At 33.9% G+C, this 27,993-nt stretch overlaps 1 protein-coding gene across 1 annotated transcript; it reads right to left on the reverse strand.

Annotated features, from left to right (window-relative positions):
* LOC132550973 (coiled-coil domain-containing protein 78-like) lies at positions 1–27,064 on the reverse strand. The gene is made up of 20 exons (XM_060215074.1): positions 26,952–27,064; positions 26,522–26,739; positions 25,797–25,963; positions 24,054–24,197; positions 16,518–16,714; positions 15,651–15,825; positions 14,927–15,058; positions 13,899–14,030; positions 13,437–13,523; positions 12,407–12,586; positions 11,882–12,055; positions 10,954–11,004; positions 10,233–10,321; positions 9,809–9,887; positions 8,955–9,080; positions 8,475–8,671; positions 7,518–7,692; positions 6,874–6,899; positions 2,088–2,261; positions 1–1,518 (listed from the first exon to the last, which is right to left on the reverse strand). Exons 1-20 carry the CDS (start codon positions 27,062–27,064, stop codon positions 1,398–1,400), a joined length of 2,757 nt encoding a protein of 918 aa, XP_060071057.1. The 3' UTR covers positions 1–1,397.
* Between the last annotated feature and the right edge of the window lie 929 nt (positions 27,065–27,993).

The raw sequence follows: 27,993 nt of genomic DNA on the forward strand, positions 1-27,993 counted from the left end.
GATACCACAAAATAAACATACTTACTATTCATGGGCAGGTGTATGTGAAAATTCTAGGTTAATATGATTTTATCATCATACATTTTGGCTATGATAATTTTTCATACATTTATTGTACACTGTCAATAAATTCAGTACCAAGAGATTGAGGTACAAATGCTGATGATAAGCTATTACCCATTGTATACCCTTATTTATCTACTCTTAAAAAATATACACACAAGATGATAATGTGATGAAAACTCTGGATTTTTTTCCCTTGATTAATATATGAAAAGAAAATAGATAGCGACATTCTATTTTTTCCTTGACTAAACAAAAAGCATCTAAATTTTCTTTCTGACTTAACACAGAATGAAAAACCAACAGAAACAATGAAGAACAGAAAGCCAAGAAAATGCAAGTGCAAAACATATACCATCAACAGTAATGACATCATTGTCACCCTTGTAAAATAACCACAATATAAATCACTGGGCTAAAGAGATGTTCTCTTTAATTCAAATGGATGCGCATAGAACTAGTAAACCAGAGGTGCTGGGTTCAATTGTAGCAGGGATATTCAAATGAATTATGACATCCGTTTCATGAAATTTCAAATTTAATACAAAATCAGTGGTTTTTATCTTCCATATTAACAGCACTTTTCCAATTTATCATATCCCATGAAAAGAATTGTGAAAATTTAACACAGCGAGTAAAACATTTGCCATCAAAGGGAGATAATAATGCCGATTATAAATTTTCTAGAGTGTTCAACAGGAACATATATACAGCTATCCTGATCTATGGCAATAAAACAACTAGTGATATTTTCGGTGTATTTGTTATATTATGAAACTGGAGCTTTTTATATTAGCTTGGATATTGAGCACCTACAAATATATATATACATTGTTACATCCTGGACTAAAATCCTCACTAACATCACACTTGAATGGTTATACGTATCACAGTCTGGGTTAACTGACTAAGAATTCACTTGTTCCTTGCTACTGATATCTTGAAATAGTGGCAGCTAAACTGTGCATGCTTATTTATTTATCTTATATCATTTCATTCCTATTGTAATTATAGTTGTCTGTAACCACAGGATCTACAATCTGTTGTTTATCACTGACAAATGGTAGCATTACATTGACAATAGGAGTCACGTTTATCGCATGTCTACCCATGACATCAAGTCCATTAGTAACCTCGCAGGACTACTAGAGATTGATGATCATATTCAATTTGTGATTTGGTTGTTAGGAGCCCATCGCTAAGCTGCACCATAAATGTTCCCCTGATTGTCAAGGGCAACTGTCATTGGGGAAGTTATTCAATGACTGCAGACTCCACATTCTGCATTATGGAGTCTACTGCCCTGTAACTGTATGGGGACATTATTATTATTTCTACTTGCGCCTTGGGCGCCGTGGTCCCCTGTCACTGTAACCTCCTGGGACTCCTGGAATAACTCCCCCATCCTCGTCATAACCAAGCTTTCTACGTAATTTAACAATCTCTTGTTTGTACCTGAAGGATGAAAATAAAAAGAAAAGCAAATAGCATTTCTAAAGGAAGTACATGAGAATGAAAGAAAGAGAATGGCATGTCTGCCAGCTGTTCAATAAGAGGAGCTCAGAGTTGTTTTATCATATATGGACTAAAACTCCATATTGATATTGTACTTGTCCTAAGAAGGGCATCAATAACATCTGACTCAGGATAATAACAGAACAATGATAGAGGATTTGTAGGCGTTCCTCGTGAGACTTCAATATATGTGAGTGGGTTACCACAAAATTTATCACAGAACTGTAGTAGATATGGGTAGGCTTATTACTATACATGGGCTTGTTGCTGAATAAGAAGGTCACTCCAAGAACTGATCACTAGGTTTTATTGCCTTTCTTGGAAAACTTTACTGAAGCAATAGTATACTCCACTGTTTTCTATGTAAAACCTTCTTTGAGAAAAAACTACCACGAAGCAATACATTTATTTTTTTTGTTTTTTTGGTTTTTTTTGCCATTTATTTTGAAGCTGATCTTCTCCTAAAGTATACATACGTATACAAGTGAGGCAAAAAAGATGTGGCTCACCTGACCAGATGTTGTTCGATGTAATCTTGACTTTCTCGTAACTGTTCCTTTAGGGAAGTGTTTTCACTTATAAGTCGTGCTCTCTCCTCTTCCAACTGTTGTTGAGTGTTCAGTGTGTACTCCCTCAGCTGTTTCCTCAGCATAGACCAAGATTCAGCCGGCATGTCACTAACTCTGTAAAACAGTTAACCATAATCAAATTGAACAAAAGCAGCGCATAAATGTTACCACATATGATAGGGATATCCTGATGTCCGCTAATACATAAAAAAAAATCTACCTAATTCACAGGTCAGCTGCATTACTTCTGTGACATCACAATTTGATAAGACATCTTTTGTGTCTTTACAATTTACAAGAAGAGAAAAAAAAGAGTATTTTGCTTTTATTTACTGTAGTCATATCAGCAACACTCTATATCCCATCATGTATGTCATATATATCAGCAACACTCTATATCCCATCATGTATGTCATATATATCAGCAACACTCTACATCCCATCATGTATGTCATATATATCAGCAACACTCTATATCCCATCATGTATGCAACACTCTATATCCCATCATGTATGTCATATATATCAGCAACACTCTACATCCCATCATGTATGTCATATATATCCCATCATGTATGTCATATATATCATATATATCATCAATGTCATATATATATCCCATCATGTATGTCATATATATCAGCAACACTCTATATCCCATCATGTATGTCATATATATCAGCAATACTCTATATCCCATCATGTATGTCATATATATCAGCAACACTCTACATCCCATCATGTATGTCATATATATCAGCAACACTCTACATCCCATCATGTATGTCATATATATCAGCAACACTCTACATCCCATCATGTATGTCATATATATCGGCAATACTCTATATCCCATCATGTATGTCATATATATCCCATCATCTATATCCCATCATGTATCATATATATCAGTCATATATACACTCTACATCCCATCATGTATGTCATATATATCAGCAACACTCTACATCCCATCATGTATGTCATACATATCAGCAATACTCTATATCCCATCATGTATGTCATATATATCAGTAATACTCTATATCCCATCATGTATGTCATATATATCAGTAATACTCTACATCCCATCATGTATGTCATATATATCAGCAACACTCTACATCCCATCATGTATGTCATATATATCAGTAACATACTCTACATCAGTAATACTCTATATCCCATCATGTATGTCATACATATCAGCAATACTCTACATCCCATCATGTATGTCATATATATCAGTAATACTCTATATCCCATCATGTATGTCATACATATCAGCAATACTCTATATCCCATCATGTATGTCATACATATCAGCAATACTCTACATCCCATCATGTATGTCATACATATCAGTAATACTCTACATCCCATCATGTATGTCATACATATCAGTAATACTCTACATCCCATCATGTATGTCATATATATCAGCAATATTCTACATCCCATCATGTATGTCATACATATCAGTAATACTCTACATCCCATCATGTATGTCATACATATCAGCAATACTCTATATCCCATCATGTATGTCATAATATCATGTATGTCATATATATCATCCCATCATGTATGTCATATATATACTCTACATCCCATCATGTATGTCATATATATCAGCAATACTCTATATCCCATCATGTATGTCATATATATCAGCAATACTCTACATCCCATCATGTATGTCATATATATCAGCAACACTCTATATCCCATCATGTATGTCATATATATCAGCAACACTCTACATCCCATCATGTATGTCTACATCCCATCATGTATGTCATATATATCAGCAATTCTCTACATCCCATCATGTATGTCATACATATCAGCAATACTCTACATCCCATCATGTATGTCATATATATCAGCAACACTCTACATCCCATCATGTATGTCATATATATCAGTAATACTCTACATCCCATCATGTGTATGTCATATATATCAGCAATACTCTACATCCCATCATGTATGTCATATATATCAGCAACACTCTACATCCCATCATGTATGTCATATATATCAGCAACACTCTACATCCCATCATGTATGTCATATATATCAGTAATACTCTACATCCCATCATGTATGTCATATATATCAGCAATACTCTACATCCCATCATGTATGTCATATATATCAGCAATACTCTACATCCCATCATGTATGTCATATATATCAGTAATACTCTACATCCCATCATGTATGTCATACATATCAGTAATACTCTACATCCCATCATGTATGTCATACATATCAGCAATACTCTACATCCCATCATGTATGTCATATATATCAGTAATACTCTACATCCCATCATGTATGTCATACATATCAGCAATACTCTACATCCCATCATGTATGTCATATATATCAGTAATACTCTACATCCCATCATGTATGTCATACATATCAGTAATACTCTACATCCCATCATGTATGTCATATATATCAGTAATACTCTATATCCCATCATGTATGTCATATATATCAGTAATACTCTACATCCCATCATGTATGTCATATATATCAGCAATACTCTACATCCCATCATGTATGTCATACATATCAGCAATACTCTATATCCCATCATGTATGTCATATATATCAGCAATATTCTATATCCCATCATGTATGTCATATATATCAGCAATACTCTGTATCCCATCATGTATGTCATATATATCAGCAACACTCTACATCCCATCATGTATGTCATATATATCAGTAACACTCTACATCCCATCATGTATGTCATATATATCAGCAATACTCTACATCCCACCATGTATGTCATATATATCAGCAATACTCTACATCCCATCATGTATGTCATATATATCAGCAATACTCTACATCCCATCATGTATGTCATATATATCAGTAATACTCTATATCCCATCATGTATGTCATACATATCAGCAATATTCTATATCCCATCATGTATGTCATATATATCAGCAATATTCTGTATCCCATCATGTATGTCATATATATCAGCAACTCTACATCCCATCATGTATGTCATATATATCAGTAATACTCTATATCCCATCATGTATGTCATATATATCAGTAATACTCTACATCCCATCATGTATGTCATACATATCAGTAATACTCTACATCCCATCATGTGTGTCATATATATCAGCAATACTCTACATCCCATCATGTATGTCATATATATCAGCAATATTCTACATCCCATCATGTATGTCATACATATCAGTAATACTCTACATCCCATCATGTATGTCATACATATCAGCAAATATCAGAAATACTCTACATCCCATCATGTATGTCATATATATCAGTAATACTCTACATCCCATCATGTATGTCATATATATCAGCAATACTCTACATCCCATCATGTGTGTCATATATATCAGCAACACTCTACATCCCATCATGTATGTCATATATATCAGTAATACTCTACATCCCATCATATATGTATGTCATATATATCATATATATCATGTATGTCATATATATCAGTAATACTCTACATCCCATCATGTATGTCATATATATCAGCAATATTCTACATCCCACCATGTATGTCATATATATCAGCAATATTCTACATCCCACCATGTATGTCATATATATCAGTAATACTCTACATCCCATCATGTATGTCATATATATCAGCAATATTCTACATATATATCCCATCATATATGTCATATATATCATGTATGTCATATATATCAATACTCTACATCCCATCATGTCATATATATGTCATATATATCAGCAATATTCTACATCCCACCATGTATGTCATATATATCAGTAATACCCTATATCCCATCATGTATGTCATATATATCAGTAATACTCTACATCCCATCATGTATGTCATACATATCAGTAATACTCTACATCCCATCATGTATGTCATACATATCAGTAATACTCTACATCCCATCATGTGTGTCATATATATCAGCAATACTCTACATCCCATCATGTGTGTCATATATATCAGCAATATTCTACATATCCCATCATGTGTCATATACATCCCATCATGTGTGTCATATATATCAGTAATATTCTACATCCCATCATGTGTGTCATATATATCAGCAATATTCTACATCCCATCATGTATGTCATATATATCAGCAACACTCTACATCCTATCATGTATGTCATATATATCAGTAATACTCTACATCCCATCATGTATGTCATATATATCAGCAATATTCTACATCCCACCATGTATGTCATATATATCAGCAATATTCTACATCCCACCATGTATGTCATATATATCAGCAATATTCTACATCCCATCATGTGTGTCATATATATCAGTAATATTCTACATCCCATCATGTGTGTCATATATATCAGCAATATTCTACATCCCATCATGTATGTCATATATATCAGCAATATTCTACATCCCATCATGTGTGTCATATATATCAGTAATATTCTACATCCCACCATGTATGTCATATATATCAGCAATATTCTACATCCCACCATGTATGTCATATATATCAGCAATATTCTACATCCCATCATGTGTGTCATATATATCAGTAATATTCTATATCCAATAAAACTTTGATGCCAGGAAATAACTATCGCTCACGGAAAAAGGGAAAAGCTTTGATATTGTTTCTGCTAGCCTTGTTGAATTCTACAGAATGGAAATATAAGCCCTTTATTTACCTTCCTGGATCAGGGTCGCCTCCAAACTGAAATAGATAAACATATACATGTTTGTGTTTTGCTTTATTTATCATCAAAACTTGATTACCGTAAAATCATTAATTTTCATAGAAACTTGTTTTTTGTTTGATTTGTGGAGATTCTAACTCCACAAACTTATATGCCAATGAAATGATAAACAGTTTATCACAAAACAGCATATTTTTGAAAACAAGGAGTCCCCATGAAAATACATAGTGTATGATTTTACAGTATACATATTTCTTTGCAACATTTTGAAACTAATAACATAAACAGTAAAAAAATATTGACAATTGTATATGCAGAAAAAATCTCTATGCAAACGTAACAGAACAGGGAAAACATATATTTCTGTTGAGAGCCCCAACCTGGAATCGAACCCAAGTCTCCAGCATGATAATCAACTAGATCTACCCATTGAACCAAAGAAGATTGCACTATCAGCTGAGTGACAGAGATATCTTTACAATATATTTATCACTATATCACTATATAAAAGCCACACAGACACACTCCTTTTACACAATACTGCTAAAAGATTTGACAAGTGTATTGACCACTTTTTTTAAAAAAAAATATTGAAAATGTTGACCATGTCTATCTATACATAAACTTGTACCTACCTTGGTTTTTAGATTAGATGCATTCTGTTTTGTTTTATTAAGCTCTGTTTTCAATCTTGCTATCTCCCTAAGGTTTGCAGAAGTCATCTCTGAATCAGTCATAGTAATCTCCTGTTCATCTGGACCCATGTCCAAATGATCTATACCTCTCTGTTCACACATAAGACGTAGGTTTCTGAAAATAAAATCATAATTTTGAAGAAAACAAGTTAGGTACAAACTTGTAACAAAATGGGAAAATAAAGTGAGCTGATGTACCCATGAGATATCTTGTACACAAGCTCTGAATGGACTGACATGTAGATGGATGCATGTATGCAATGGATGTACAGATGCACAAAGTGATTATTATACACTGGCCTTAAGTAAGTGGTGGTGTTTTGGTTATTCTATCTCATGTTTTACTGTTAAAAAAATGTAAAATTAATAAAGTAAATAATCATGAAGAAGCCCAATATTGCCTACTATGAGTGAAACCAACAGAGATACTGCCTAATAAATGGTAAGAGCCTGCCTCCAGCCTGTTGTGATGGATCCTCCACATCTGAGCTGACACTAATCCATCAATATTTTGCATACCGTCAGGTAACGAGGCAAGAGGCAAACGACACATTCATTCACCATAATAACAGCCACATCATTAGCTCTACTATGGCACTATTTGTAAATTAATTTCATAACAATTGTCAACAAATTATACCAAATTATATCAATCATTCTTGTTAGCCAAGATGGAAGCCTGTATTTAGTTTTACAATGGGAGAAAATGGCATGGACTATCCAGGGAAAACCAATGTGGTCATACAGGTGACCCCATAACTTTTCACGTCAATACAGAAATTTAACTCATGTTGCCTGACCCAATTAGGACTGCTATTTTCTTGTTACATACTAATAATTATACTGCCTGCCGCCCCCCACGCCCACCCCCAAAACCCCCACCCTGTTTTAGCTTACCTGTAATGTATTAATAACTCCTCATACTTATGTATGAGTTGTTTCTGTCTATCACGATACTGTTGTGCTGCCTTACTCAACTGTTCCTCTCGTTCCTTGTGTGACCTTGTAATATCCTTTACCATTTTATCCATGTATTCTCTCATCTGTGTGGCTGAATGACCATCAGGAATACCTTTACCCTTATCCACATATTCCTGGAAGTCAACAAAAGCATTGAAAATTGTAAAAGAATATTTTTTCTTGCAAAAAATCATTTAAACATCAAATTATTCATTTATTTACATCAAGAATGTGTAGAAAGTAATTCTATTTATGGTTGAATACTAGTTTTTGTTATGTATTAGTGAAATTGTTTTATATTTTTTAATGTTGTTTTCACAAGTACAAAAAATGTAATACTCTGTAGATATTTTTTTCCTAAGGAAGGGAAATAATCCTTTGCACGTTAAATGATTAACAGTATGCATTACTATTTACCGAAATATCTTCAACATATTTGATGAGTCGAGACCTGTAGTCCTCGCCTAGATCTTTCACCTTGTGTTGAAGCCGATTGTTCAGCAGCTCGAGCTGTTCCTTCTCTCCTCTCAACACAATCAGAGACTGATGAAAAAAGAAAACAGTCATTATTCCTAAAAACGCTGAACATTTTTTATTTGATACACTTTGCACTTTTATAATGATATTTTAGCTATGACAGTAAAATATGGTTGGCACAAGTTTTATTTCGCTCCTACATCAGATGTGAGACATTTTGACAGACAGTTGATGACTTATCAAGATGCAGGTACCATACAAGACATCTGACAGATGAAACATTATTTTTGCTGCAGTAAGTTCCTATTGGCATTTTCACTAAAATCAAAAGGTGTGGTTGCCCTTATTATCAGAGATGGGTTTATGGGTGAATAGGATTTGAATATGACTCATGTAACCTCGAATCAAATCTGTATGTTCTGGAACCATGCTTGAACATGCTAGACTAAGGCTTCAGAGTCTAACAGGTACAGTGAAAGACCAATAATGATTTCAGGAGATAACAAAGAAAAAGTTGTGTAAGGATTTGATCTGGTTGGGAAATCTAGCGAGGAGGAAATCTTCTATAGAACATCTGATTCCTCAAAAACAGAAAACTGGAAATCTATTAGTAAAAAAGTGTTTTAATTCTCCTATTCCTTCAGAACCTGGGTTACTGACAATCCATTGTACAGTGTACAGTCATTTAGGACAAAAAAAATCAAACAAAAAAAAATTCCTTCAATTCCTTGAACAAGAATTCTCTCGGTTACTAAGGTCTGAAAGAGTAAGTAATAAAGTTTAATTTATATTACCGCATTCATTTCAGCCATTTTCTTCTGCCTGTCTCTTGCTAAATTCCTTGACTCATTCACCTCCTTCTGTAGGGTAGTTCTGTGCAAAAATAAATTCCAGAAAAGGTCAACAGAGAGGTCATTATAATTATGTCTACAAAGGTTAGAGGTCAGTAAAGTCATGTTCCCATGTATGGTATGAGGAGTTGTAGTCTATCTAAGTTACATTGAAAACATTATAAAGTTTTGTGTTGTTAATATACCATAAATTTATTGCAATAAGCTGAGGGGGCCAACATATAACATCTGACACAATAGTATGGAGTGGGCTTATTACAAGACCATGAAAAAACATTTTTCGAATAATTTTATCGCATTACAACAGAAATGGATGTTGTTTTCACCAGACATATGTTAATAGCTAGATAACTACAGTAATACCTACATTTTGGATTCTAACTTCCGATACTCCTCTCCGTGGTCCTGCTTCAATCTCTCCAAGTCTCTGTCGTATCTCTTCTTGTTGTTAAACAACTGATGAAAACACAACATGTACAAGATAACATTCATGTTCAATCTTTTATCAAAACCATAATTCTGAATGGTCAGCAGAAGTATTTAGAGTACAAATAACTCAAGGGAAACAGCATTATTATTTATAGAGATCACAAATGAAATCAAAAATAGACTGAAAAGGGCATATAGTGGTTAATCTTGGTGGTATAATCATTTTATTTAAAACTAGAATCCAGTGTCATTCTCTAAGAACTGAAAATATCTTCTGAATACTGTATTTCATTATATCATTTTCATGTGACAGACATACTTTGTCTTTGAGTTATATAACAATCACAATAATACAGGCTTTCCTTACATTATGTACAGGAGGTAGCACACATTTTATAGGCTTTCCTTACATTATGTACAGGAGGTAGCACATATTTCATAGGCTTTCCTTACATTATGTACAGGAGGTAGCACATATTTACAATGTCAAACTAGAAAATACTTTTTATACAAATGAATGGATGAACTACAAGCCTGATTTTAAGTCAAAAGGCACTGGTCTCACAAATCAGAGTAAGAATTATCCAAGAAAGAATCATTTGGTTACTTTTCACTGCTGTGGATTACACAAAGACATGTCTACAGAATGTAATATTTACCGAGTCCTCCACATTAGCACGATCATTCTGTGTACCAAGGATTTCATCAGTCTGAAACAACAAATTCAGCGATGGTTCATTGTCATTCAACGAAGTAGAAATGTAAAGTACATACCTTAATCACTGATCATGTTGGCACTGACATTTTTAAATTCAATAATCAATTGTCGTAAGAATTCATTTTATTTCAAGTTCAAATTTTATTGAAAAGAATTAAGAAAAAATAGGAAAACTGTTTTGAGTATCTCAAATGAGGAAATTGATTTGAATGTCTGAACTCTAAGGATTATTTTATTTCCAAAGACAGATGAAAGAGGACAGTGTGGTGATGGCTGTTTTTTGACACCAAATAATCTATCATTATTTATTATGCGTTTCTCTACCTGTATGTGTTTTAGATCCAAACACATAACATATCTGCTATAAATACCTCCAAGATTCTATCTGGCATATGTTTAAAAGTACCTTTTCATAATTTATTTTGAGTGACTTAAGATAATATAAAAGATTCAGACCTGTATAGTTATCAACCAAACTTTCTTAATCTATGAACAATGCACACTGCCTCAGGGCAGGGGATTGTCCACTGTAGTGATGGGGAAAATATTAGAGGGAATTAAGTTTTAAAGATAAAAAATTAGTGGTTACATTATTATAATTGCATCTAGACCATCTCTACCTCTCCTTTATAATGCAATCAAACCTGTCTGTAAAGCCACAGCTTTCGGGTTATGATGTCAAACACTTTTTTAACACTTGAACCTCTATGTTAAGGCCACCTGTTTTTAAAGGCCACATTTCCTAACTCCCTGAACTGTACTCATACCACAGTTCAGAATTTGAAAATATAGGTATCACATATTGTTTTTATCAGTGTTATCTCACATATGACTTTGAGTTTTAGTTTTAACTTTGACCTCTTACTCACCCTGACCCTGCCTGAAGAGTTCTTAATGACGAGGGCTTTGACCCTGCTGATTTCAGCATCTGGGTCACCTACACTGCTGTCTCCTCCAGACAAAGTGAGAAGCCTTTTCATCAGGGCTGCCTTGGCGTTGACCAAGTTAAGGACCTCAATACTAAGCTCTTCATTCTTTTTTGTCTGTGAGAAAAATAAAACAGTTGATCAATTTTATCTTTATTCCTCCTAAATTGAATAAAAGAGTTTATGGGTTCCTAAAGTTGACTGCGACTGAACAGCATTGGATACCTGTGGATTTAATACCAAGTATGGGCTTATTGTTTGATCATAATTGACAATATATAAGTCTGTGGATAGACATATGATCATCAAAATATACTGCTTTTCAGTAGAATTATCAACAAACAGTATTTCATTGTCCTACAATAAGCAAACTCCTTGACTTGGAGCAAGGCCCTGGATTTACTGTTAATTTACAAATGAATAATGTTTTTGAAGTTACATAATGGCCAATATCAGTTCCATGATTACCTCTTTTTCATGCTCTCTAACCAAGGCCAGGTAGTTTGTCTTTAAAACAACATATTCATCTGCTAAATCCTTCCTGTCTTTTTCCATCTCCACCACTCTGTCTTTAGCATATCGTGATCCCTTTACAGCTCTATCTCTCTCATTCTCTGCATCAATTACTGCTCTCTCCAACAACAAAATCTGGTGAAAGAGACAAAAGACAAAAAAATTACCACAATAATTAATACAAAATAGCATGTTCTCTTGTATGTGGATGTTTTGGGCATCACACCAGTGAAATTAACTCTAATAAATGATTTCAGAATATGCAGATCCCATGCATTTTAAACAAACACATATGATTCTGTGTCTGTAATTCAGTTTATACTCTATGCCCCACTAATTCATATGACACTCTGTGCCCCACTAATACAGATCACACTCTATGTCCCGCTAATACAGATCACACTCTATGCCCCAGTAATACAGATCACACTCTATGTCCCATTAATACAGATCACACTCTATGCCCCACTAATACAGATCATACTCTATGTCCCACTAATACAGATCACACTCTATGCCCCACTAATACAGATCACACTCTATGTCCCACTAATACAGATCACACTCTATGCCCCACTAATACAGATCACACTCTATGTCCCACTAATACAGATCACACTCTATGCCCCACTAATACAAATCACACTCTATGCCCCAATAATACAGATCACACTCTATGCCCCAGTAATACAGATCACACTCTATGTCCCACTAATACAGATCACACTCTAAGCCCCACTAATACAGATCACACTCTATGTCCCACTAATACAGATCACACTCTATGTCCCACTAATACAGATCACACTCTATGTCCCACTAATACAGATCACACTCTATGTCCCACTAATACAGATCACACTCTATGCCCCACTAATACAGATCACACTATATGCCCCACTAATTCAGAAAACACTTGACAACACTCAATTAACTATGTTTACAGTATCAGCGTTATTCCACAACATTACTTTTGATATCTAACCTTGTTATTGAGCTCAAACTTTGTTGCCTCTGACTCTTCCCTCAGTTTGTTGTTCTCAATCTGCATTTCGACCAGAGATTGGGAAACCTGTGTGAAAACAATAGTTTGGGTAACTATATAGATATAAAAGTGACATAGATGTTCCTTTACTTCCATCATATAGATATTACATGATGGAGCAAAACAAAGAAATTAAGTTCAAAGATTAAGTGCCACAGGATGACCCCGCATGAGTGACTAAAGTTAATGTAGCAATTAAACTCAATGTTTTTTGGAAAAGGCAAACACTTAGACTCACATCGCCCTCCCTAAAATTTAAAACTTCAACTAACCTACAATATAAAAGGGCAAAAACAACAACAACAACAAAAATTATGGGCAAACTGACCACTGTATATTAATTCATATTTTATGGTACAGTATTGATCTTTGTCCTTTGACCTCTGACCCTTGCTTTCTTACCTTAAGTTTCTCTTCCTCTGTCAGGAGCAGTTGCTGAGACAAGTCCGTCTTGGTGGTGGCCATGTTGCCAAACTTATCCTGGACGGAATCATAGCGGTTCCGCAGCCTCTCATTCTCATCCTTCAGTCTCAGCTAATAAATAGACACAAGGTAATACCAGGGTAGTCAAAGGAATTTTACTTTGGTAAAAGTTGTTATTTCAAAAAGTTCAATGTTTTTGTTTCTTATCAAGGAAGGAGAAAAATCACAGAAAACGGACATCTTTTAATCTTTATCAGTAACAGAAACAATAGTCCTTTTTACTTTAAACATTTAGTAGAACTCTAAAAATTGGAAACATTGAAAGAAACACCATATACTGTTCACTGTATGTCACATCCACTTAATGGTATATAAAAAACACTTTCCTTAACTCTGATTTCATAGGAATCAAATTAATTAGATATCAGTGAGACCAGCATAATATCACCTCTAATTGGAACATACCAGATTTGTTTGGTGTCATATGATATACTAAACTAAAGCATGTTTTCTGCACATGTTAATCAAGCATTCTGAGAAAATATACCATCGGCAACATCATTGCTTTCAATATGTGACATCACTATACTTTTCCTTATGGGTTGTGAAATACAGCACTACATATCAAATGTTCCTATGACAGTGCTTTTACTGCACTTTGTAGCAGTCTCAGTGTATATAGAGCAGAACTTCATATTATGCTGTCAATATTTTTCTCACATCAGATTCCAATTCAACGATATGATGAATCTGATGTGAGAAAGAAATGTTGAAAAACTGGTAAAAATTCATCAAAATGATTCGGCAATAAATGAAACAACAGACTAATGGAGTTACATTTTAATGGGTGTAATACTGTTACTTTAAATGTATTCATTAACAAATTACTTAATTGAATATATAGTTTTTTTAACTGTCTTCATCTTGAAATCAAAATGAATATATTTCATAGCCAACAATCAAATCCCCATACTTCTATATGTTGATATATATCAATGATACTCTACATTGTCTGTCTGTAGTTGGCGGATGGTCTCCTGAATGTCATTAAGGTTGGTGATCTTTGACATTGGTGATGGTCCGACACCTCCCTGGTGTTGAAGGTCAAGGATACGGGCTCGGTATTGTGTAATCAAATTCTGAATTTAAAATAAACAAAGTACAAAACCTTATAAATCTGAAAAATGAAAAATGGAACTGGATGTAGAATCAACTAAACTTTAGATTCTGTATCAAATCTGGTATTTTCTTATGTTGACATCAATCTCAAGATATTAACCAAAACTATATCACCCATATACATTTATTTTAAATACTGATCAAGCATAAAATTTGGTTTAACATATTTTTTATGTAAAAAGACATCTTTGTGACATGGAAATTGATTTTTAGAAAAAAAATCAAAATTTTACAGACTTTTTCCATTTTTTTTTTCCTTGAGAGAGACGGCAATGATATTGACTAGAAAATGCCTGCAAGACATGAATAAATACACTTCTTTTCTGATTACTTAATAATTTTCTCTAAAAGTTCAATGTGACATTAACCTTTGTCCCTTAAACCTTCACAAAGTCGTGTCAGGTTATGACATGACAATCACTATCATGAGATGACATGAATTTAGTCCACAATGAAATGTAATTGGATTTAAATGAATATGACTGTATCATCTCATCGCATGGAATGACAGGATCATTAAAATGCGGTAAATTCCTAATGTATTTAGCATACCTGGGCAAAGCTATCATTGATGACAGGAAAGTTTTTCACTTGTGTCACACGAGTACAAAATGTCAGAATAGATGATAGATTTCTTTGGTCTGTATGTGGTTTCAGACATAGAATTGCTCTAGTTTTGAAATTTCCTCCAAGTTCCTCTCTCAGCAGCTGGGTCAGTTTTGAATCACTGTAAGGAAATAGGACATTAATAGGAGTAGTTATGTCTTATCCATCTCCACTTCCCCAACATAACACATATAATTTGATTTTTGAACAACATAAATTTTAGAAAAAAATTCAATAATAATGTAAAATCCTTCATTCTTTCAGCCAGTTATGGTTTTCATGGACCTGATCTGAAGTTACTGGTGTGGTATTGGTAAAGGCTATAGATGAGATGACTTTACCTGTATCTATGATGTGTATAGGTACTTTATAAGGGTGTGTGACCTTACCTGTAGATGATAACACCATCTGAGTAAGGGTTGTGGTAAGTGACTTTACCTATAGTTGATGACACGGTCTGTGTAAGGGTTGTGGGAAAGCCTGGATATGGGATGTGGGTGAGTAACCAGACCTACATTTGATGACAGAGCTTGGGTAAGGGTTGTGGGTGAAGTGACCTTACCTACAGTTGATGACACAGCCTGGGTAAGAGTTGTGGGTGTGTGACCTTACCTATAGTTGATGACACAGCCTGGGTTAGGGTTGTGGGTAAGTTACCTTACCTATAGTTGATGACACGGCCTGGGTAAGGGTTGTGGGTAAGTGACCTTACCTATAGTTGATGACACGGTCTGGGTAAGAGTTGTGGGTAAGTGACCTTACCTATAGTTGATGACACAGCCTGGGTAAGGGTTGTGGGTGAAGTGACCTTACCTATAGTTGATGACACGGTCTGGGTAAGGGTTGTGGGCGAGTGATGTTAATGTTGCATTAAGGGCAATGAGGGCCTTGCTAAGACTAGCCCCTTCACGTTGACGGAGATCTGTTGGATCGTCTGTAAGCTTCTCCAATCCTGGTAACTCAACAATGGTGAAGCGTGACTTGTTGGGCTGTGGATTGTCACCAACACTCTGAAAAATAAATACTCACATGCTCACATTGCAGTGGATAAGACAGAAATCACTTCGCTAAACTCCATCTAACAGCAATTAGACTAAGGATGAAAGTTATCAAAACTACTTGGTTTTTTCTTTTTCCAAATATGATAATGGGAAACAAAAAACTTCAAGTACTTCAAATCTGCATCACTATAATAATAAAATCCTGTGTTCAACTGGTATTTTAATCTACTTTAAAACCCACTTGTTGCTGTAACTTTGAAGCATGAAACATTTTCTACCAAAGTTTCTTTTCAAAATATTGTTTTGTTTTGGTAGGTAGAAATTTTAATTCTGTTAGTGGGTAATTTTCAATGTGTTTCAAATTGTGTATTTGTCTGAAATGAAAAAAAAAACAGTAGACAAACTTGAAATTAAAAGCCAGACTGATGGTTGCCAATCTTTATTGCAGGCAAAGATATAAAAACTTTAAAAAAGCAACTTAAAAAGCTTAAAACTCCAGTAAAATCTATCTAAAATAACATTTTCCCCACTTAAGTGTGAGCACAAATATAAACAAGCATTAAGTCAAATGAAGGCATCCACTCGAATTAAACAAAACTGAATTAAACCTTATTAATCACTGTAAATTCATATCATTCATCAAATCAAAACACAAATCCACATTAATTTTGAAATATTTGGTACATCAATTCAGTCAAGTTAGGTGTCAGATAAAACAGAACAATCAAATTATATAATTTAGTAGATATGAAGATCCAGTCAAACATGAAAAAAAAAAAAAAACCTGAAGAATTCCTAAAAAGAAGTAAATTTAACAGAATCCACCAGCGTTATTCAATAGATGGAAAAATGCCTCATTATCACCAAAAGAAAAAGTTAAACAACATGACAATGATTGGAATACCATGCACCACAGAAAAGTAATACTGTACCAAGGGACTGGTTTTTCTGGGGGCCTGTAAACAGAAATATTAAAAGGGGGTAAATTATGTGAAAGTTTACTACAATCAGACACATAATGAGGATAAAGTTTTCATTTGGTTACTGGACATGGTGTCAGAAAGTAGAACTGCTGAAAAGACTTTGGGTACAAGTATAGTATTTCACTGAAAATAATATAGCTTAATATTGTTATTGTCAACTATAAGTTATAACATCACATCTCCTTGTTACAAAATACGATTTCATTTCATTGTGAGTTTCGGACACAATAATGTCATATTATTACAACCACCCTCATGAAAGATTCGGATAAGATTCCACATCATCATGTGGTAGCAACTTTACTTTGATTTTGTCTATCCCAGGTATGAGAGAATGTTTCCGAGTTATAAAATTTGAGGCTAAGGATGTCGCCAGAACACTAACATTTGTCGGTAAGACATGCCTACTGATAGAGTCATGGAGTCAAAAAACCTGTAACCAACCGACCAACTTCAAGGTTTAATAGTTACAAAGGGTATACGCTTGCTTGTAACACAGACATTATACCAAAATATCTAATCTCCTCAATGGTATATCATCCTGCCAAACTCTTGGGCATGGAAGAAACTTGTTATATTCAAACATAAATTCCTTTGTACCTGACATATATCAAATATGCAGTTAAAATTAAGGCTATTCAATATCAATTGCCTTCATGAACTATTTTAGATAAATTGTACTGTAAATAAGATATATCAATGACGGTTGTATGAAAGACCCTCAAGTGAAAAAAGTAACTGTCAATAAGAATGGAGAATTATATACAGTAGAGCAAAAAACTTAATTAAATGTCACCATAGAGCACAGTTTCATCCTTCTAGGACTTATCAGTGATGCAAATTTTGGGACCAAGGTATGAAAAGTCAAAATGGATAGCAAGAAATGTGAAAGTCAAGATGAACCTGTATCAGTCCAAATGTACCCATAAAATATTTTGTGCTTAATTTTGACATACAGACTACTTTTCATTCCAAAATTAAGACATTTAAAATATCCTTCTTTTCAACAGACCCCCATCTATCTATCTATCTATCCAAGCATTACATTATATGTAAGACCATCTTAAATTTCTACATGGAAGCATGATATATACCTGATAAATGGTTCCTCCCTGGTGAGAATAAAGAAAGCAAATCCTGACTTACAGCAGCTATCTCTACAGGTAAGTTACCTGCTAGTTACCACTACACAAGTAGTGTCTCAAAACAACCCAGGCAGGGAGGATTGTACACAAATCAATTCAACAGTCCCTGTCATTTCACAGGTAGGCTCTTTAATTTCACCGAAGAATTCCATTACAGTCTGTACCAGAATATATTTAGCCTGTCCCCACACACAAAAGATAGCAGTTTCTTTGGATGTTTGACTATGGTATGTATTAGATCAATGTGTCCATCTATTGAAAACTACAAGTTATGTTGGTATAATGTCTGTATACCAGTGACTGTGTCAGGCAGAGAGTATGTATGTGTTTATGTATACATACAAAATCAACATTTAAATGATTTGATAAGGAAGCTGAAATTAAAATATCAACAATCAGCAAGCTCCATTATTAACTAGAACAGAAAAAAATACTGCCAACATTTTCGATGAATATTATCAACATTTTTTAAAAATAATTAATAGATAAATCAATCAATAGATTTTTTCATTTTTATTCTGTACATTACCTGATAATTAAAACTTAAAATCCCTTTCTGCTGTGCTGAGGAAAAACTGTCGGATCAGTAAAACTTCAGTGAAAGAAATAATTCCCTTTATATTTGAAACAGGTTTGAAGTTTATCAAATCCTAAGAACTAGAATACGGATCAAAGGGTTACAATAGTAAGATGTTGGTATTTCTTTTTGTACACTGAAGTATGAAAAGATACACAAATCTCGTTTGAAATATTGCCATGTTAGTGAAGATAAGTACGGCTTTAATTAAGTTACATCAATAGAATAAATGTTAACGTGATAACTTTCTTGTTTCTGAAGAATTTAAGTTAAGACTCCTTCTGCCCAGACCAACAAGAGTGATTAAAGTAAGTTGGAAAAACTGATTTTGCAATTGTTTTTAAATAAATAAAGTTTATTTTTACTTGAAGTTATGCCATTTTATATCTTCATTCAAACTTAAGAAATAAAAATTCTCTCATTCAGGTTAAGTACTAACTGTTTTCTATTTTTGTTTTATGAGTCATCTTGTAAGAAATTGCTGTGAAAGTAGGGAGAGAAATCGTGCATGGATCATCACTAGGTAATTATCTCTAGAGATAAGATGTTTCAGAAATCACATACCGTATTTCACAACAAATTAGCCCCCTCCCCTTGTAAAAAATTATTGATTCATACCAAATCTAATCATATAAACCTGATAGATAATAAGCAATATAAAAAAATATCAGTTTGATTACAATAAAAACAAACAAACAAATAATAATAATGAAGATACAAAAAGGTAACAAAGAAAAGATTGGACCAGAGAAACAGCAAAATATTGAGGGGGGGAGGGGGACTTTTCCTGACCTGCTGATTTGTTGATTATTAAGTGGATTAAAACATGAATTCAATATCTATCTCATGACCATTACCAAAGTTTGCTTTTAAGATACAGAATAACCAGAATTTGATGAAACCAACATGTCATATTCCCTACTAGTCAACTGATTGTGAAAATTTCCCCACCCCATATAACAATTAAAGAAGGTGAGAATGTTATCATCCTACTTGAATATACCAGGTAAAGGTCAGCATGAATAATCATTTTGATCTTTACCTCTGTATTGATCTCATCCATGTACACCAGTATAAATTAAACTATGATATCTATAACAGAGTCCAGGGCAGAAGAACTAAGTGGATTATAGAGATAAAAAGTAATCCACATAAAATCAATATTAACATGATACCTGTAGAAAGTTATATGACCTGAGAAAAAGTGTCCCTACCTCACAACAGGAATTTCTTAATACTGAATATCATATCGAAAATATATACATATAGGTGTGATAATGTATGATAGCTCTTTAACTCACCTGTATACAACTTAAATGGAAAATGAAATTTCAAATAATTTTCTGGATCAGTGATTTTCAATATTAAGGCACTGACGTGGACAAGCACAGTACATAAAAGGCTTTCATCAGATATACATGGTCCTTTCAGCCATTACTGTTATGCAGTCAATAGCTTTCTTGATTCTATACAAACCACTCTTGGTATCCAAAGCCAGCTGGGACAATCATCATAACACTAGTAGTATAATACAGTGAGAAAGATATCTACACAATTTATATGTTTGTATGTCATGTCAGGTGACTATGTTCACATAAGTGTAGGAATGACTATAAATATGTTGACATTCATTTTAACTCATTTTTAAATTCAATATGTACTTGTAAATAAACTGCATAGCATAAGCTAATTTTGAAGAAATTCACTAAAAGAGAGTTCGAGGGTAAGAGTTTGAATAAAAGATTATCTACACAAGATACATTTGTAGTTGTTTCTACACATTATTTCTGAGTCATCAAGGATAAAATTATTTGAACAAAATATAATAATGCTAAAATCAAGGCTGTTTCATTTTCTTTTTACTTCAAAAGGATGCATGGCATTATTATCACACCATCATCGATGGTACTTTATCTGTTGTCCATCTGTCAGTCCTTGAACAATTCATATTATTGCTATTTCCTGAGAAGCACTGGATGGATCTTTATCAAATTCATACATAAGTACCACCTTGTACCCTTTTTTGTGTAATGTCCCATTTTCGGGCTGATCGGAATGACGACATGGCTGACAGGCAACCATCCTGGATTTTGACAGTAATAGACTGTTATTACTCTTTCTGGAGAAGCACAAAATAGATAATTCACTAATATACCGATCCCTTGGTCCCTAGATGTACTGTTTTGATTTTCAGACTGATTAAAAAAAACCAAAATGGGTAACAGGTGGCCATCTTTAATTTTGACATTAAAAATTTGTTATTGCTATTTCTTCAGAAAAACTATATGGGTTGTTCTCAAATTCCGTATGTAGGTTCCCCTTTGCCCTTTGTTGTGTCATTTTGATATTGGGATTGAACAGAAAACAAAATGGATGACAGGTGACCATTTTGGATTTTGGCGATAAAAGTTTATCATAGCTTTTTTTTTGGAAAATATTAGATGGATTTTCTCAAATTTCATATGTAGGTTCTCCTTGGTTACTATTTATGCTTTTTCAACTTTTGAGTCTGCTGGAAAAAGCTAAATGACTGATAGATGGCCATCTTGGCTTTTGAGAAAAAAGTTTATTCTTGCTGTTTCTTGGGAATAACTGGATGGATCTGTCATCAATTTCATCTGTAGGTTCCTCTCTGTACCTAGTTGTGCCCATTTAATTTTCAGTCTGATAAAAGTGAAAAAATGGCAAGACATGGAACCATCTTGAGTTTTGAAATTCATCTGAAGTTTGTTAATGCTATTGCTTAAGAAATACAGGATGAATCTTTCTCAAATTTTATATGTACCCGATAGGTTTCCTTTGGTCAATTTGGGATTGCCAGAAGATATAATACTGACAAGCAATGACATTTCCTTGGACAGTTGAAAATTATTATTGCTATTTCTTGAAAGGAATTTTCAATTTTCTGAAAAATGAGAGCAGATAAGAGAAAAGGGGGGAAAAGATCAAACTTTTAATGAACAACTAAAGATCAAACAATGGTGGAAGCCAAGATCCCTCTGGGATCTCTTGTTTCAGTTGGCAACAAAAGTTTTGTTTTTGTTTATCAAAGTGATAAATATAGATGTAAGAATAGTTTTCACTGTTCTGTCTTCTGTTTATTATTTATCTTACAGAATCCACACTTGTTGACAATCCATACCTGATATTAATTAGCCTTACTACATCTGTTCAAAAGAAATGTCAACAAAACCTTTTTTTATTGTCTTTTTCAAATGGCCCCTATATTAAATCTTCCCCTTCTGAAGACTTAACTCTGGTAACACCACTACTAAACATTTACAGTAAGGAGTAGGCATAGTCATAACTGATCAATGGAGAATAACAAAAATATTCAGGGTTGTATCATCAACAAAAATTGTTTATTTTTACACTTAATCAATCTAACTACAATATGACACTGGTACTTTTATACACCTGTATTTTATTTAGCTAAGGTTTAAACAACAGTCATTGTTGTATAACCTGTACATGTGGCAATAAGCCCACCCATATAAGATCATAATCTCATGCATGTTTTTCAGAGTCCTTTAATTAGCCTCCTCAACTGACTTTGAGTAAGAAACTATGTGTTGTCCCATTGGCTTATTGCTTAATATTAAAGTATAGTAGTATGAGTTTTTTTATTTTTCTTAATATTGCAGCACATAATCCATCTAGTAAAGGTAATCCATTTTAATCTGTTCCATGAAACAAGTCATCGCTATAGGATTTTTTTAACCTTATCATAAATGGACTCTAATTCTAAAGGTTGTTATTTTTCGAGGGTTCTGTTTTGAGTAATTGTCAAGGATGAAATGAGTGTCAATAGAGAGTTTCTTAAAAACAAATCTGGAAAAAAATGTTTGGCAGCCCATAACTGCAGAAAAAAGCACCAGATAATAACTTGACCTGCATCATTTCATGATTACATACCAAATTTGAAAACAGTGGGTTCATCTGTTACTTAGTAATATTAAATGGAAACTAAATGATGACAGGCTAGAGCCAACAAACAATGGCCAGGTAGTTTTATAACAGAGGCATGAAAACATCCATGTGTGATTTCCGACCATTCCCAGTGAAAGAGCAAAGAACTGGTAATGTCACAATTATATAGAATTCTTAGAATAAGGTCATTTTAATAAGATCACTGAGTTAGAAACCTTAAATGGCTTGATTACATTATAAGCACATTGACAAATGGGGTTTAGTATCTGTGTACTTTGATGCAAAGTCATATTGTAAATAAGCCAGTCTAAATATGTAACCCTGGAAAAAGACATCATTATGATGTGAATGGACCTCTGATCTTGATATCACTTCAGAGTCAATATGATGTACACTTAACCTTTATGGAGATTAGCACTACATACCTAGGTTCATTGTTCAATAAAATTATAAGATAATTGATGTTTGACCCATTGACTGTTTATTCCATTATGATAAGTTTTATGCATGAATAGATTTTTTCATATATCACAAACAGACATGTATCTTGTTTCAGTGATTTCCTACTGTAGAACTAATTTTCCTCTCTGATAAGAATTGTGTCCTTCAGCCACAAAAAGAAACAAAAAACAAACAAAAACCAATCTAGTACAGAAAGATTTCTTGTGACAACAACTAAAGATATAAGAATATTAGATAAAAACATGACTCACCATCACAAGATCGAAGTTAATGATGGTGCTTGCATTGTTTGAAGCAGGTCCATAATCAGTGGTGGTCTCTGTTCTTCGGCCCATTCCTGCTCTGAAATAGGAGTTTGCATCTGAAGCATCTTTCAGGGTCACAGAGACACCATCCTGTTGAAAAAGCAAAGTACACTTTTACTTCAATATGACATACTAAGAGATTAACGGCAAGTGGGATAAAGGGATTTACAGTGAGATCTCTAAATAATGTCACTCATAACAACTTCTCCCTACTGTCAAAAAAAGGAAATGTCTACAGTAAGATCTCAATAAAACATCATCATTCATGACAACCTCTCCTACTGCCAACAAAGGAAAGATTTACAGTAAGACCTCTATAAAATGTCATTCATTGCAACCTCTCCTACTGCCAACAAAGGAAAGCTTTACAGTACAACCTCTATATAATGTCATTCATTACAACCTCTCCTACTGCCAACAAAGGGAAGATTTACAGTAAGACCTCAATATAATGTAATTCATTGCAACCTCTCCTACTGCCAATAAAGGAAAGATTTACAGTAAGACCTCTATATAATGTCATTCATTACAACCTCTCCTACTGCCAAAAAAGTGAAGATTTACAGTAAGACCTCTATATAATGTCATTCATTACCTCTCCTACTGCCAACAAAGGAAAGATTTAAAGTAAGACCTCTATATAACGTCATTCATTACAACCTCTCCTACTGCCAACAAAGGAAAGATTTACAGTGAGATCTCTAAATAATGTCACTCATAACAACTTCTAGATACTGTCAAAAATATATGTCATTCATTAAAACCTCTCCTACTGTCAACAAAGGAAAGATTTACAGTAAGCTCTATATGACATCATTCATTACAACCTCTCCTACTGCCAACAAAGGAAAGATTTACAGTAAACTCTATATGACATCATTCATTACAACCTCTCCTACTGCCAACAAAGGAAAGATTTACAGTAAACTCTATATGACATCATTCATTACAACCTCTCCTACTGCCAACAAAGGAAAGATTTACAGTACAACCTATATATAATGTCATTCATTACAACCTCTCCTACTGTCAACAAAGGAAAGATTTACAGTGAGATCTCTAAATAATGTCACTCATAACAACTTCTAGATACTGTCAAAAATATATAATGTCATTCATTACAACCTCTCCTACTGCCAACAAAGGAAAGATTTACAGTAAGACCTCTATATAATGTCATTCATTACAACCTCTCCTACTGCCAACAAAGGGAAGATTTACAGTAAGATTCCTTAATAAGGTATCAAGCATCCTATTTTGGTCATTAAACCTAAACATCTCTATATTTTGAAGTCCTATTTTTCCTTGCACTCCTCCGAATACCTCAGAAATTTTCATAGATTTCACAGCAAATATTATGAAATTAAGATTAGTATTTACTTACATTTTAAGCTAAGAAATTAGAACTCGTCTTCTGACATACATGTACTTATACAAGAGTCAACCTGCCAAGAAGATACTCCACAAAAACAAATACAAGTTTAGACATAAATGTCCCCACTTATCTGCGAATCAGAATCTAATTGGGTGTAGGTATTGATGTTACAATACTGTAGGGTAAATACTAACCAAACCAATTTGAAAGTAGATAAGATAAGACAGACAGATAGGGCTAATGCCTCATCCATTCAGCTATATAATGGTGTGGACAAAAAAGTTAAATTTTTGCTGTAAACTTTAAGTTCTCACCTTTACATGAACTCCCTTGTCTGCTGATTCTGTGAGATCTTTATAAGCCCCACCACTGACCCCTGGAACCTGGAGCAGGTCCTTAATCAGTTCATTGTATACTTCATACATCTGGAGAGTCACTGTGGGGCTATGTCTCCTTACCTTAGTGTCCGCCATGAATTTTTCTACAACATATCAGTTTTGATATAAACTCAAAATATTCTCTGAATATAAAGAACAGTCATAGACCTCCTCGCAATACACATGTATATCCATGAACACATGTTCAATGCCTGCATATAGTGATTACATTTATTGCAAATTTTGAGTATCATTAGCATTTTTGTATTATTATGAAAAATCATATATTACATGTGTAATGCCAAAAATATTTTATGGTACAAGACTGCACTCCTCCAATTCAGGGAAATGTAGTAAATTACAAAATCTAAAGCCAGTTGCATGTTTCTGATTTTATCTTGTTAAAAGTTCAGGTTGATAGAATGCTGAATGCTTCCAACAATACCAGTGATGGTCCAAAAATGGCTCCAAAGTAAGTAAGAAAACCAGAACAATTAAAAAACTTCTTTAGTGCCAATAAACATGAAGCAGTTATTAACATAGTGTACATTTGTAATTAACAGCCTTTTTAAAAGTAAATATATTTATTTATCAGTATGGCTTTCTTTTCTATATATACCCTAAACAATTTTTTTTTCTGTTGAACAATTATAAACTCTGACCTTCTGCAAGTCTGCTGAAAAGGTAATCAAATACCATCGGTGCCACGCCGGCCTTGTTAGCCGTTTCTCCAGCAACAGTGAAAGACTTGCCAGACTCACTCTCACCCATGACAAGGAGGCAAACATTAAATCCAGCCAAATACAGGTCCAGCAGGTTTTCCACCGAGTGCTTGAACACATCATAGTTTCCTGCATCCTTGTGGTGGAGATAGGAAAAGCTGCAAATTGAGAACATTCAAATCTACATGTATACAAGTATTTTTCTTATAAGTTTATAAATTAATTTATCTATATTATAATTTTGAAGACAAAATGATAATTTAATAAATTAATTAAGATGCTGCTTGTTTCCTTTTTTTTTAATCTGTACACAGAAACTCATCCGATTTACACCAAATATTCTAATTACATATTAGATTCAAAATCTTACTTGAGAAAAGGTCCTTTAGACTGCGCTGCTATTCTCTGTCCATCGATGATAAGGTTGCCAGAGCCTTCAGCACGGATAGATGGACGAATCCGTCCGACCACATCAATATTCATTTTTCCTCAGGTCTGCAGCTTGTATGCTGTCATCATAAAATTGACTATACTTTTCATACTGTTGATTGTATATTTAACCTACAGTTATCAAAAAAAAAAGGGCTGGGATAGATCAGTATGGCATTGATTGTACATCAAACCTACAGTTATCAAAAAAAGGGGCTGGGATAGATCAGTATGGCATTGATTGTACATCAAACCTACAGTTATCAAAAAAATGGGGCTGGGATAGATCAGTATGGCATTGATTGTATATCAAAACTACAGTTATCAAAAAAATGGGGCTGGGATAGATCATTATGGAATTGCTTGTACATCAAACCTAAAGTTATCAAAAAAGGGGGCTAGGATAGATCATTATGGCATTGCTTGTACATCAAACCTAAAGTTATCAAAAAAGGGGCTGGGATAGATCAGTATGGCAGATTGTTGGTCTATGTAACATCAGGTGAAGGTCCATGATACATGATTCAATGATCCCTACCTGTGACTATTAGAAAAACAAAACCAGTCTGTTCTGACATGCAAGGCATTTTACCCTAATTGATGAATGACATGAGATGGGCCTCCTGCATGTTGATTAGTGAGGTACCCACCAGCTACAACAAGGAGATCCTATCTCCAAATGACCCTAGCTGTTCATCGAGTGATAAACGCAACAAATATTATTAATCATTATGGCAATGTGAATGTACCATATGTAAATCCGTCTTTAAACAACTGGAATAAAAAAAAATCAGGTCAAAGACAGATTCCTAGAATATATGATCTTTAAAGCATTATCAGAAACTTATGTCTTGCTTCTCATTTTGGATGGACAGACAGCTCCGCCAGTATTGATATTTACGCCCTGTTGTGTGCAAGAGTGTGAGGGAAATGGGTTAATTGCAGAGTGAGAAGGAGTTATCCCGCCTGAATAAATCTTACTA

Source organism: Ylistrum balloti, unplaced genomic scaffold (assembly GCF_031769215.1).
Source record: "Ylistrum balloti isolate Yb309-2 unplaced genomic scaffold, AGI_CSIRO_Ybal_v1 Utg370160, whole genome shotgun sequence".
Classification (NCBI taxonomy): Eukaryota; Metazoa; Mollusca; class Bivalvia; order Pectinida; family Pectinidae; genus Ylistrum; species Ylistrum balloti.

Excerpts from the sequence above, each read along its gene's own strand:
- LOC132550973 (XM_060215074.1), bottom strand. The coding sequence starts at position 27,064 with ATGAATATTGATGTGGTCGGACGGATTCGTCCATCTATCCGTGCTGAA. Across the intron at positions 26,740-26,951 it reads TCTAAAGGACCTTTTCTCAA|CTTTTCCTATCTCCACCACA; the intron begins GTAAGATTTTGA and ends CTCAATTTGCAG. Across the intron at positions 8,672-8,954 it reads AATATGTTGAAGATATTTCG|GAATATGTGGATAAGGGTAA; the intron begins GTAAATAGTAAT and ends GTTGACTTCCAG.